Source organism: Juglans microcarpa x Juglans regia, chromosome 5D (genome assembly GCF_004785595.1).
Source record: "Juglans microcarpa x Juglans regia isolate MS1-56 chromosome 5D, Jm3101_v1.0, whole genome shotgun sequence".
Lineage (NCBI taxonomy): Eukaryota > Viridiplantae > Streptophyta > Magnoliopsida > Fagales > Juglandaceae > Juglans > Juglans microcarpa x Juglans regia.
In genome coordinates, this window is record NC_054602.1 from 21,133,956 (window position 1) to 21,148,041 (window position 14,086).

Sequence of the window (14,086 nt, forward strand, 5' to 3'; positions counted from 1 at the left end):
AAAGAAATTCAATTTATACCCTCGAGTAGGGATCACAATTCGTGTTTGCGTCATGTCAAGTTATTAGTATTAGATTATATTAGATCGAACATGATCTGTTTAATTAAACAAGTTAGACCATAAAATTTAATAATTAGATAAACAGTCTCAGTGTGTAAATTCCATTTGGTTTTCTCAGTCCTCCCGTGATCTGTTCTTTGCTCTTTCTCTCTCAAAGTTTCTCAATCACAGATCCGACAATGGCAAGAGGGAGATTTCCGGTATTACCAAATGCAGTCATGATAATGGTGAATCTTTTAAACTGTGGAGGTGGGCGGCAAATAATCACGACTAAGTACCCAAGGAAACAACCAATAGCCATACTGATCAACACATTAATGGGTATAAACCACCACTTAGCAAAGTTCTCAAGTGCAGTGCTTTCACCAAGTTCGGTAAAGATTAGGCACGACAAGAACAGAGCAAAAACAAGCTTGCTGAGGAGCTTAAATGTCGCTCTCGGGATTATATGGGTTTTTGGGTGGGCAAGAACCAGACCGATAACCATGAGGGAAAGGAGCTTCATCAAAGGGATTATTGCAGTTAGCAAATCTTCACCATTGCACTTCATATTATTTTGATAATCAAAGTTTCTCAAGGGCTTTCATCATCACGGATTATCGCTGAAATCTACTGTCCACACCACGCAAAAACCCAAAGCATTCACTCTCTCCAGGAGACACAAATGCGCAAGATGAAACCACAACCCAATCTCATCAAAACCGGTTTGTGCATGTTTTGTTTTTTGAAACTGGGTACTTTCACTCAGAATTTCAGGCAATTATTCATGTGGGCATATGGGCGATGGACTAGTGGTGCGAAATCGGCCTGGGTGAGTGAACGACTGAGGTCTAAGATGGTGGGAAATTTCTGAGGTGGGCAATAGATACTCGGCGTCGGACTGGTGGTGGTGGACTAATGGAGGCGGATTGCTAGCGGTGGAACTTTGCTCGGAGGTGAAACTAGAATCACAGGTCAGTTCCTATTGCGAAGCACAGATCGGTTTCCTATCTCTTTTGTTTGCCCTTTTTCTTCGATGTGAACGAGTGTAATTTGAGTTTGGTGTAATTTTTGAGGAGTCAGCATGTAAGTGGAAGACTGTTATTTGAGGAAAAATAGCCCGACCGCTTAGAAGCGTTTCTGGGGTAATATATCTCATATCAATGTCTGCTTAGCATTCATGTTATTAGATTCTATAGCGAGAGCATGTGAGCATTTAAGTAAAACTTGATAAATAAATAAAAAAAAATATTTAATAAAAAACCATCATCTTTTATAGCGTAACTTCTTAAAAAAACTCAACTAGGTGTAGGAGATCTAGAGCTTACAATCTGTCCTAGACAGTCCCCAGCTATTTTCACATATAAGGGTTAATCGAGTTGTATTTTTTATTTTGAGAATGAGGAACTAACTAGTTGGAGCTAAGTCATCATTAGAGACCATTTTGTATTGAGGTATGAACATGAAATGGAAATGCAGTGTGCCTGGGCGTATTAAAATGAACTGAAGGATATAATTTCATCACCAAGAACAAGGAGCATTCATTCATATACTTACAAGCATGGAAGCCAAAAGCAACGAGTTTGATATTACATAAAACAACATGACATTCCAACAGATAGTTGACATGCAAGGATGCTGCCATCTTTTGCTGGGTTATTACCTTTATTTCTCGAAAGTACAGTAGTACTTGATATTCATCAGTTAATACTTTAAAAAGATGATCTAGAGAAATAATCAGTTCTTGCAGTTCTGAGGTCGCTTGATCCTTTTAACAGATCAAATGAAGTGAGAGAATATGGAAGGAGTATGACATCCATGTCCTTGCCAGCATTTTCAAGTGGACTCTGGGTCGGTTTGACCTGTATACATACAATGGAAGACAACAAGTTTATGCTGGGGAAATATTTTACCCATATTTTATTTAGAGCTATATGTTATTTCCCCTTTGTCAACTTTACTATTCAACAGAAAATATTCTTTCTCCAGCTTTGTCAAATTTTGTTCTCCTTTTTATTTCAAACTGCAATTTTTTGTTTGCAGTAGATTGTGGGAATCATGGAACCATGTATAGACCAAGAGATATGATCCTATATACTTATTACATTGGCAAGAACATGTGAAGTAAGGACAATCTAAAAACTTTACCTACAAAATAGCATATAGAAGTATATCTGAATGTCCGGAGAAGCCCCCGAACAATTCGGAAGACATGTTTTCTAATCTATTGAAAAAGCAATTCCTGAATTACCTTAGTTGGCTCGTTGAAGGAATTCTCATCCATCAGATTACTAGAGGTGAGTACGGTCTTTGTCGACCCGGATAACTGTATTGTGGAGTTGGGCTCCAATCCGTCCACACTTATCTTGAGATTAACTGTGTCATTCCCAAAGTTCACAATCTGCAAAAAATAAAAAATATCTCAAATTAATAGCAGTGCCACATAGATAGAAAAGCCATATTCCATTCAATTCCAAAAGCGTACGATGCAGCTATCAAATTCAAAATAACTAAAGAGCTAGAAAACCATTTCTCTGCCATTATCAACCATATGCATGCAATAAGATATTCGTGTAAACAAGTAACCGGATAATACGCCTGAACAAAGTAAAATCTGTGAAGGTGTTTGAATTGGAAGGTGCTGGAAAATGGGGTAGGAAGCATTGCAGTATAAAAATAGTGAGGTCAGTCATGAGGAAGCACACCTTTATTCTTAGGTAACTCTTGTTATCACCCAAGTTTTCCCACATAATTGCAGATGCAATAAGCTGGTAAGTGGATGTATTTGTTTGGAGTGTTGAATGAAGAACAGTTGCTGAACTTGACTCCCTGAAAAAGTGTTGCGCCCAGTAGCTTGGTGTTCCATATAGCTGTGAAGAGTTAAAGACAACTGCATCTGGACTCCACCTTAATAGAAAGTTTTTCCGTCTCAGTATAATAATTATATAAAGGTTGAATTTTCACTTTCAAAGAAAAATATATGAGATTTTATTTTATGATAAAATCTTGAGAGAAATTACCGCCTGTCATTGTCATTCACAAAAAGTGGTGCATAGCTTGCCATGCTAACTACATCACTGCATTGAAGAAAGAAATGGAAGCCCTTAGCAGCTTTTCTTTCTGATTGGTGTTAAAACTTTTACAAGTATAGAAGCTAATTAATTGCAAAAGAAATTGAAGATCAAGATCCTTAATTTATTCACACAAACCCATCTGACTCCAGGATTTAGGGACGTTTGAGAGACATAGCATTGTCAATTTCAGAAAGTTAATGAAAATCAAAGCAGTTTATATACTCTCTTAGTACTTACTTATCAAACTAAATGGGCATAGGTTTCCATTTTACGTGTTTTACGTTTCTTATAGACTTTTACCATTCGCTTTCTTTTTCAGTAAACTGGAGACCTGATTAGAAGCTAATATTTTCATTATTCTGCAGCTTGTACATATCGCACACATCTCCTTAGCATGAATTTATAACTACATAAAGGCTCAGGCTCAAAGCACTAGCTTGGTTAGCAAAGCATGAACAGACACAGAAAAGGAAAGGCCAAACACTTTGGCCTAATGGCAAGAACCCTCACAAGATGTGGGCTCCACATCGGATGTCTTCTAGAATAATGGTTCTTCACCCAACACTCCTATCTGGTTGTGCAGGTGAGCCTTATGGATTCCCACTTTCCTCAACAAAAGGAAAAGCAAAGAAAAGAAAGAACAAAATGAAAGAAAGAAAGAAAAGCAAAAGACACAGCTCAGCCAAGAATTCTACTTCGATTCCACTCTATTTGAGAATCCATGAATTTTACGCACCTAGAGTAGTAGCAACGATGGGAAAGGCAAATAACTAGCGAGGTGGTAGATTTATAAAAGGATCTTACAAAACATTTTTACAAACCGATGTAACTCGATGTGAGACGTCAAATCTACTTTACAATAAAAAGAGTTTTGCAATATGACATCTCAAATCAAGCCACATCAATTTTTAGGTTTACTTTCATAGAATTTCTTTGTAAACCAAGCATTTCCCATAACAAGCCAACCGTGTTATGCCTTCATCAGGAGGGGGGCCCCCCACCATACACCTTTGTTTGAAGCCATATCATTTCTTATATCACACCCTCTACACTATCACACCAATCTATTGTCTTTTGGGTGACACCTTTTGTTAAAACCTAAGAACTCTTTTGTTGGCAGATGCCTTTGTTGCACAGGACCAAAACATCTTACATGACGTCAAGGAGAAATGTTCGACGTTATTGAGGAAAAATGTTAAAGGAAACTTGGGGGAAAATGAAGAAAGTTCACGCAAAGAAAAGAGAAATTAGGAAAAAGGAGATCACAAGGAGAATATAAATGCAAACAAGTTTATTATTTTTGTTTTGATCAGTACACATAATTGATCTTGAGAAGCAAAAAAGTTCATTATTAAAGTCATTTCTCAAAGAAAAATAACTTGGTAACATTACAATTTGCCTTATTTACATCTCCATATGAGACAATGGATTTCTTATCAGACCACAAAACCTATCGAGTTATTGACCATTCAAAATTTCGCTCCATTGTATATCAAAGTGACCTATACTCAATACTTGAGTTTAGTTAACTTAATAAGATTCAGAACCATTTGCTATTAATGAATTTGAATAACAAATTCAGTTGACAATTAAGTTTGAAGAACTTGTATTGGTTGTGGTGCAGTTCATGAGCACATAACATGTGTTGGCATTTTTAACTAGAAGTCACCTCTTCCATGATCAAGACAAATCTATTTGTAGTTTTTTCAGATAAAATGCTTAATTTCACCACTAGCTATGAACTATAAGACTATAAGTTTGCAAGTCATTAGCAAATATATAACTTCGGTGGACTAATCTCGTTGAACGCACCTGAATCATGTTCTTAATGGCTTGAGAACTACATACAATTTATCTCATGAGATATATAAGAATTGAAATAAATAGATATGCCCAGGGAATAAACACATTCATCTAAGAAAATAAACAATTTTTTAATAATAACGCACAAGTTTAATTGACTTTTAGAACACAATTCTAACATTTAAATTAGGCAAATGACTGGGGAAAACAATTCAGAGTTGATATTTTTATTTTCTTTTTCTAGGATTGGTTGCATGGTTCCCCTAAAGAATGCTTTGGAGGAAAAAAGACTCGTCAAATTTGGACTGAATTGACGTAATTGCAAGCACAATTTTACAGCCAGCAAGTACAAAAATTACATCAAACCTGTTCTGCTCAATCCCAATAAGGAATGCAGCCTCGGCCAGTGCTGCTAAAAGATTTCCTTTGCCAGCATTATTCCCATTTACAGCATACTCACTTACAAAAGCCTGATGCATATCAATGAAAACCCTCTAAGCATTTGATCAAATGCATATATTATATCATACAGGGACAACATCACACCTTTGGACCTTTACGTGATGTAAGATCGAACCGATGAGCCATCGAAAACATGTCCTTGGCAGATTTATAAACCTAACCAAAACACCAGAGTAAGATGATTTTGTACCTCGTTACCCAACGAAGGATGAAAAACATTCATATCATAAGACATAAAAGATCATTGAAATGGCTCCATTTACATATCAATACAAGAAATAAAGATGAGAATTTTACATGATAATCATACAAATCTGCAGGGTGATCCAACTTTTGAGAAAACCTGTCACAATTTGTGATAATTTTGACGTCTGGATAAGCCTTCTTTATGGCATTATAGAACTTGAAGTAATTTCCTGGTCAATGAAAAATAAAAGAGTAAAGAAAAGAAAAAAAAAAAAAGAATAAAGTCATAAATCAGATGCATCACTCAGAATCTGTATTGCAGTGACAATTTTTGTTTTTTCTTCTGAATTCTTTAGTTTCTAAATATATTTGGAAGGAATAATGGTTATTGCAACAACTAAATTATAGCACACATGCAGTCAGTCAAATTAAGCAAGCAGTAACACTTCCAGAAACCAAAGTTAAAAGTGTTTCTGGAAGCACTCAACTTTTGGTGTGCACAAGTACAAAGGAAAAATAAATACACCCATCTAGCATTTCAAGAAATCAGGTATTATGTCTTCCCGTAGCTAACTTTCCAGTGAGGCAAGTAAAATATGAAAACGACTCCATTCAATGATGAGAGATTTTAAAGGTGCTGCTAACAGAAGCTTAAATGACGAGAGAAACTTGATTCAAAAAAATGTTTTTACAGGAATGAAGCATCATGGAGGGAAAGAAAGCTGCAATCAAAGGAAATCAGATCTTCATTAACATAAGAGTTGATTTTCTCCAACATGAATTTCTTGCAATGCAATAGTATCTCAGAATATCGTACCATTTGTTTCTCATCATTTTGGAACTGAAGATATGCAACTAGCTAGCATTGCCAGTTTAGTATTGCAATATTTTTCTCCATTAGGATAATACCCAGAATAATGTTTTCCGAGTCATTCTAAATTGAAAGAATGTGTGTGTGGGTGTGTGTACACACTATGCAAGGATATGCATGAGAGAGAGAAAGATTGTGGGCCCTATCTAGCCCAATAAGGATCATGCTTATGACTGTTGAATCAGATTTTTCCTCAGTACATAAGAGTTTGATAAATAACACCATCAGACATGAGGAAAATTATAATGCCCAATAAAAAGCGGCAAAAAGTGCATTAATTATGTATGACTAAGTAGAATAGGAAAAAATGTTAAATAGACTTTACTGAGTCGAAAAGAACCCACAGAAGAAGCTCTGGAGTATTTGACTCAGATACATTAAAACGTTTCCCATATAGATAGGTGATTCCTACTCAAATTAGTAAATGTATGGAGAAGATCATCTTTTGCTCAATTTATAATCTCTATAAAGGCATCCAATCTATCTGTTAAATAATAACTAAGAAAATAATAATAATAACATCAAAACATAAATGGAACCTCGGTAATTCTTTTTCCCACAATCCTCATTCCCAAGAGCAACATGTCTCAAGTCAAAAGGTTCTGGATGTCCCATTGCAGCTCGCATAGAGCCCCATGTAGAATTAGGATAACCTCTAGCAAACTCAATACTATCGAGGGCTTCCTGTAATCAAGTCATTTATCATCAAAGAATAAAAATATCAACTTTTTAGCACCAAAAAGTGAGGCTGAATTGTACAGAACATGAATTGAGCTATGAAGCTCTGTTATGGTAAAGGGTGATTGAGTAGGAACTTGATCAACTTAATGTAATAGGAAGCAACAAACACATATACTTACTTGCACAAAAGGCATGACACTGGAAGTACTAACTTGATCATTATGACTGATCCCTGTATAATTGGTTGATTATATACAGTAACAAAACATATATTATTCAATTGCTAGATTGAAAGACAAACAGTTAGAATCACAAGCATTGGTGAAGTACCATTATTGAACACCCATACTGGCAATGCACCTAGGTCCTCTGATAGCTGCAGAAAACAAAAAATAATGTTTTCAAATCTGCTCAAGAATCCTATAATGGAACATTCTCAGGTGATTAGTAAAGCTAACACTCCACCCCCAAAATTAAAGAAGATGCCTACTTGTAGAAACTCAAAGTAACCAAGTCCATCATCCGTCCAGTACATCCAAATATCACCAAAGTGCCCCGGTCTCTCCTCCCAGGGTCCAATGGTTGCTTTCCAACGAAATGCATTTCTTAACCAATCACCTTCAACAAAGGAGCCACCTGATGCAACATAATTTGGAGGGCACACATCATTAGTTAGGTAGAAACTTCTGAGGCATAAAACATTATTTATGTAATAACAATTAAACTAATATGTCAACCCTTGCTCGGTCAATTAACAAACAGAAAAAGCCCAATGTACATGCCAAAATTTACAGCACCTTTATAACCCATTTGAAGCTGCTGTTTCTTTTTGAATGGGGCGCGGTTGGAGGTAGTGTTCGGAACAAAGATATAGAGGATAGAAAATGACCGATCCTTTCATGAGTTTCTTGCTCATTTTCTCACAGAAGTTCTTGGACAAATTTATGATTAATATTGGAAAAGAAAAAAAAAAATGTATAAAGAAAAGCCAAAATGGGGACATCAACCAAGAACACAGAATAACAAATAAATACTAACAACAGCTTAAGATTTAAAGTTGGGAGCATCTATATATAATACTTCAGAAAGAGTTCAAAGAGGCAAAAAAAAAAAAAAAAAAAAAAAAAAAAAAAGGGTGAATAAAGACCCATCTGAACAAAACTTCAAGAAAAGTCACTCGATTTCACTCATGGATTCTCCACACCATCAAAAGCACTCCTGCTAAGTAATATGTATCATATAGTCTTGGATACAAATAAGCATTCAAAAGAATGAACGACCATGTGGCTAAAGGGAAGAAGTAGATAAAGTATTATGGAAATATAAGAGTCAGCATCACAAATATTACACTCAATCTTCAGAAGCCTGTACAATGCAGTCTAAATGTTCCTAAGAATAACTAATTCTCAACACAAACAATTTTTGCTCACCTGGAAATCTGATAAATTTCGGTTTTAGATCTGCCAGCATTTCAGCAAGCTCACTACGGAAACCATGTCCCTGTGCCAAGACAGATTTTGTTGAAGACTAACAAGACCTCAAAGGGATGCATGTACTAAGCCATAACAAGAGGCTTTCGGTGAGCATTCAGGTTAAAAATTGACAATAAGTAAATATATAATTATTTTGAACTACTTGCACAGAAGATATAAACTTCCAATATGACCCAATCAAATTAAGTTTATTTTTGAACTTCCACAAATTAGTTCAATCCTAACATGAATCAGAATGTGAAAAAACAAGGTTTATACTTTTTCTTTCAGCATGTATTACTTTTCAATATCATTAAGTGGGTATCACTTTCACAAATTTAAGGTGGTGCAATAGTGGCTGAACACTAGTCAAGTAGATGATAAAAATTGCACAATCTATGAAGTTTGTTTAAGATTTTTCATAGAATGGCTATTAAAAATGTGTTCATTATATCTTCTTCTTTTGTTTTCACTCAATGGACTTTCCCAGGATAAAGTCCAAAATTCTCATATGACCAGCTCAATTTATACTGCATTGTAAAGGGGTTGATATCAAAGCAAGAAACAACAATAGCTTAATGTAATGCAGCAGATAATTACCACTTTCAGTGACTGCAAGAGACCTTTTGTTAGATTCTGGGAAGACAGAAAGATAGCAAACAATTTCATGTTTGTAACATTTTCATTTTGGTAAAATATTAGACCACCCTATTCTAATTTTTTATTCTTTTAGCACGGAGTAGATCACCTAGAAGCCGAGATCATTCCACAAGAGGTCTAGTTCACCATAAATTTCCGTATCCGGATTAACAATTGATTATCGAGGCAAGGTGGCCTTAAATGAAGAACGAGTCTTCTTAAACCATCTTATATTCAAAAATGTATATTTCTTAATGAATATAATTTCAGAATCAAGATTTACATAGTATAAGTTGCATGCCATGCATCAGGCATGATAAACACTAGGGTAAGTGTATAAATTCCATTTCATGGTATTGGATGTGGACAATGTGAAGAAAAGGAAAGCTCACAGGCAAAATCCATCAACACCCCATCACATAAGAGAACAGTAAATTCAATGAACGTCCCTCAAGCAGACATTCAACTCATACATTAATAAACTTCTATCATAATTGTATCACATGTACATGCATAATCTATCTTATATATGTAAATAAACCATAGTTTGTGTAACGTCCCAATAGAAAGCTCAAACCACATGGCCTATACTCCAAAAGACTAATCAATGATATAGTTGGAGCCCTATTGGAATCTTATAAAGAGTAAAAACTTCTCATTCGCAAGCAATGTGAGATCTCATACACCAGCAATCATTATCCTTATTATATGGGGTATCACAATCATCCTTATCCTTATCATATGGGGTATCACAATCTATCCCCCTTAAATTCCCGACGTCCTCGTCGGGTTAGTCCGACGTAGATGGCGCGGCTTAAGTCCCACATTTTTTGTTAGGATAGGCTCTGATACCATTTGTAACGCTCCAATGGAAGGCCCAAACCACATGGCCTATACTCCAAAAGAACTAGTCAATAATACAATTAGAGATTCATTGGAATCTTATAAAGAGCAAGAATTTCTCCTTCCCAAGTAATGTGGGATCTCATACACCACTTACTCTTATCCTTATCATATGGGGTATCACAGTTTGAGTGCATGCATACTTCATGTAATGACCATATATGACTTCAGAAAGAAACAGATACCTTATATGTATCCATGGGCATTGCTGACACTTGGTCAAACCAAATAACTCCTTTTCTGGTTGTAGTCAATTGAAGTCTTGAATTAGGATTTGTTGCATTGGCTTCCAACAGGACCTCCATCTTTGCCCAGTTTGAGACTTCACAAGAAGAAGCTCTGAGAGGCAGTCAAATTTATTTCAAAGGATGCATTAGCCCTGTTTGATTAGATAATATTTAAAGAACACTGAAAGAATGTACAAATGGTGCTCACATTATGTCATGAGTTGCCAGTGTCTCCAAGCCATTTGGGCCCGTCAATGACACGGATACATTAATTGCTCCTGATGAACGAACATACAGAACCACTTTGTATTTCTTTCCTTTCTCAATATTCTGAAAGAAAACAAAAGTGAGTTTGTACCAAATCAGAAGTTTGAAAGAATATCTTGGCAGAATTATGATATCAAAGATGCAGGACATAGCATCCTGTTGCCGAGACACCTAAACATCCTGAAACCCATATGGAATCTTAACATTCAAGATTTTCCCAAAAACAAAAGTTGTATTCCCTGCACACGGGATTAAATTTTTTAACTATTCCGATAAGGTAGAGAGAGAGAGAGAGAGAGAGAGAGAGAGAGGCATTATGCAAAATAGTGATCTTGTCGTAAAAAAGGCGTCAACTTACCATGCCCCAGAAGCCCGGGTTATAAATACCAACGCCCCCAGCAGGACAGGTATTGGTACCTTCTGTGTCACATAGTACCTCCATTCGGAGTGCAACCTTATTGTGCTCAAAACATGATGAGCGCTCCGTGGACAGTGTAAGGGATGAGTACTCATCCCCAATAATAGACCAAGGGTCTATGTTTGAGGGGATCTCTGGTCCCCCAGCTTCAAAACCTGGAAAAGAAACTTTATAAGAATCCCTAACGCTAAAATATCAAGAAGAGGTCTTGTATTTAAAAAGCGGGTTGTACAAGACAATATCAAAGTCATAAGATTTATACGAAAGTTCGACAAGCATATATTTTCTTATTTTTTTTGGCATTAATGCCAAGCAATCAGCTTCACGGAGACCAGCACATAATGAAACACTGATTCCTCCCTCCCTCTTCTTTTACGATTGTAAGAGGGATCTAGTATTTCAGTTTGAACATCCCAAATGCCAAAAATCATACAAATTAAAAGTAGATTTCTTCTTCTTCAAATTCTTTTGTACATTGGAAGTTTAGAGTATATAGAAATGACCTCTGTTGCTCACAAGCTCTGCCCACAACCCTCCAGCACCGGCATGGTTAATCTCCTGCAGAAAAGCATTTGAGAGAGTGAATATTCACCCTACTCACAAATTGTTATTATACACACAACCATTGAAGATTTATCATGCACATCACGAGGGCGCACAAATGCCATACTGATTTAAACCATTTAGTTTTAGCTTTAGAGACATTTCATAAGATTGACATTTCATAAGTGGGACCTATTTGAAAAAATTCAATTTTTCATGGTGTGGGTACCATTTTTTTCGAAGAACCATAGGGTGTGTGCACAATTGCACGTGTAAAAACTCGAAGCACAACAAAGTTACAGCATAGACTGCATCTAGAGCACAAGCAGGAATTCAAAATAAAAAATGCGAGAATGATTTAAGAAAAAACAAAAGCAAAAAGCAAGCAATATTGATAAGAACATATAAGAAACTCGATCAGTGTTGAAGAGGATGTTCATAATTCCAGGTCGACAACTAACCTCAAAAAATATTCCAAAAAGTGTTTCGGGTATTGGCCGTCCCAATGCTTCAGAAGCATTTACAAGAAGAAATGCTGTTTGGTTGGCGTCATCTCCAATAGAAAGACATTGAGGCACAAAAAAACTTCCAATGAAAAAGCAAAGCAGAAGAAAACTGTAAGGAACCTTGCAAGAACCCATCTTGTCCTCAACACATCTGCTCAATTCACAACCTTATGAAGAGAAAGGAGTTTTAATTATTCAGTTATATTCTGATTAATTCAACAAAAAAAGGAGATAGATTGATAAGCAACACTGGACTGATACCTCACAAATTTAGTTGAAAGCGAAATTTAACAGCTGCGAAAGTCTAAGAGCGAGCGAGGAGTGACACGAGTGTTGATGGAAGTGGGAGCTTCACTGTTTTTTGTCTCTACCGGAGTTTATTACAGCAAGAGCTTTTATAGTTGGGTTAAGAAAGAGTCTTTGCCTTGCTTTCACGTAAGCCAGCTATTTTGCAGGCAGTGGATTCCAAGCTACAGCGACTTCCTCGTTTGTTTGTGGACCCCCCGCCCGCGATTCTATCTTCCGATTCTGCTCCTTGGGTTCAAAAGACGGCTGTTGTAAGATCATGTATTTTTATAGATTTTATTTTTAAATATTATTGAAATACAAAATACTTTTAACTTTAAAATACAAGATTTTAAAGGTGCTACAAAATACAAAATTCTCCCGAGAAGGCGAGATTTGGCCTTTTTATTTTTTTTTTCCATACATTTTTTTATACCCTCAATTATTTAAAAACTATTTTCTTAATCACTAAATAAATAAATAAAAATTATCGGGATCCATTGTCGGGACCCATTATCGGTGGGTTTAGTATTTTCCTAACTTTATATATTCAATTTTTTTATTTAATCATTATTTTTCATTTAATCATTAAAATTTTCTCAAACTCACAAAGAAAACACAAAACTCTATACAAATTTCTCAAACTTCTAAACAAAAATTATATTCAAAAATTATATTCAAATTTTTTTAAAATATTAAAATATTTTTATTCAACTTTTTCTTTTTACTTTCTCAAAACACAATAAAACAACTCAAATAATTTCATTACTATTTACAAGCCATTTTATTACTATTTACAGTTATTTTAAGATATTCTTATATCCAAAAAAGCTCTTAGTTTTCCCAAAAATCATGTCTTCTTCCTGTCTTGTATCTCAACACCATTGATGTGGTGTTTGGTTCCAACAATCTCTAAGAGCATCCTCATTGGCTTGCCCAAATGAGGAGGTTAGCTAAAATTTGCATAATTGATGTAAAAAACATCTCACATTGAATTGGGCAAATCTAAAATAATTTAGATTTTTACTACAGTAGTTGACCAAATATGGAGAACCACAATTGATTCACCAAACATTAAAATGCTAATTTCTCAGTCCAAACAAACATTAAAATATTAGTTTCTCACTCCAAGTAAAAATACTATTTGGTTTTAATTAAGAAATTTAGATAGAATTTTAAATGAGTTTAATCAAATATTTTTTGTTATTAGCATTAAATGACTTTTGAAAATATGATTTTTTTTAATATTAATTTAATTAGAATATAATTATTATTAATATTTAATTGGTAGAGATACAAAGTGTGACAAAAATAAATTAAATAAAAAAATTATTAAATTAATAATATTATTATATAGAGAATGAATGGATAATCCAATATGGGGGTTGAATTTAAATGAAATGGGCAAATGTAAAAAAGTGTGATATTTGTTAAATTTTAAAGATAAATTTGGCCAAGCCAATGAGGATGCTCTTAGCAATGTGGATTGTGTATTTTCTATACTGACATGCAAGTTTAAAGATAAAAAACTATTAGGTATTTTTAAAGAACAGATGACCTTGTACTCTCTTCCTATCACAACATTCCATGAATAAAAATTATTTATGTAAGTACTAATTTTAATTGACATTACATCTTATGTTAGAATAAAATTATCACGTGTATGTATGCATGTACTCAATACCTAATACATTAGTTAAAGATTATTAA

General features: G+C 34.9%; 1 protein-coding gene across 2 annotated transcripts; it reads right to left on the reverse strand.

The window, feature by feature from the left end:
- Positions 1-1,532: 1,532 nt before the first annotated feature.
- Positions 1,533-12,635, reverse strand: LOC121266184 (alpha-L-arabinofuranosidase 1-like). 2 transcript variants are annotated; one of them, XM_041169930.1, is made up of 18 exons: positions 12,353-12,635; positions 12,047-12,258; positions 11,546-11,600; positions 10,983-11,197; positions 10,566-10,687; positions 10,316-10,469; positions 8,547-8,616; positions 7,607-7,752; positions 7,447-7,492; positions 7,296-7,348; positions 6,975-7,119; positions 5,676-5,794; positions 5,463-5,534; positions 5,283-5,386; positions 3,060-3,116; positions 2,745-2,946; positions 2,291-2,440; positions 1,533-1,901 (listed from the first exon to the last, which is right to left on the reverse strand). In XM_041169930.1, the coding sequence occupies exons 2-18, from the start codon at positions 12,224-12,226 to the stop codon at positions 1,752-1,754; spliced, it is 2,040 nt and encodes a 679-aa protein (XP_041025864.1). In that variant the 5' UTR covers positions 12,227-12,258; positions 12,353-12,635; the 3' UTR covers positions 1,533-1,751. The 2 variants fall into 2 exon arrangements, with proteins under 2 accessions (XP_041025864.1, XP_041025865.1); XM_041169931.1 differs by lacking the exons at positions 10,316-10,469; positions 10,566-10,687.
- Positions 12,636-14,086: the final 1,451 nt, after the last annotated feature.

Excerpts from the sequence above, each read along its gene's own strand:
- LOC121266184 (XM_041169930.1), bottom strand. The coding sequence starts at position 12,226 with ATGGGTTCTTGCAAGGTTCCTTACAGTTTTCTTCTGCTTTGCTTTTTC. Across the intron at positions 11,198-11,545 it reads AGAGCTTGTGAGCAACAGAG|GTTTTGAAGCTGGGGGACCA; the intron begins GTCATTTCTATA and ends TTTCTTTTCCAG. Across the intron at positions 7,753-8,546 it reads GAAATTTATCAGATTTCCAG|GTGGCTCCTTTGTTGAAGGT; the intron begins GTGAGCAAAAAT and ends ATGTTGCATCAG.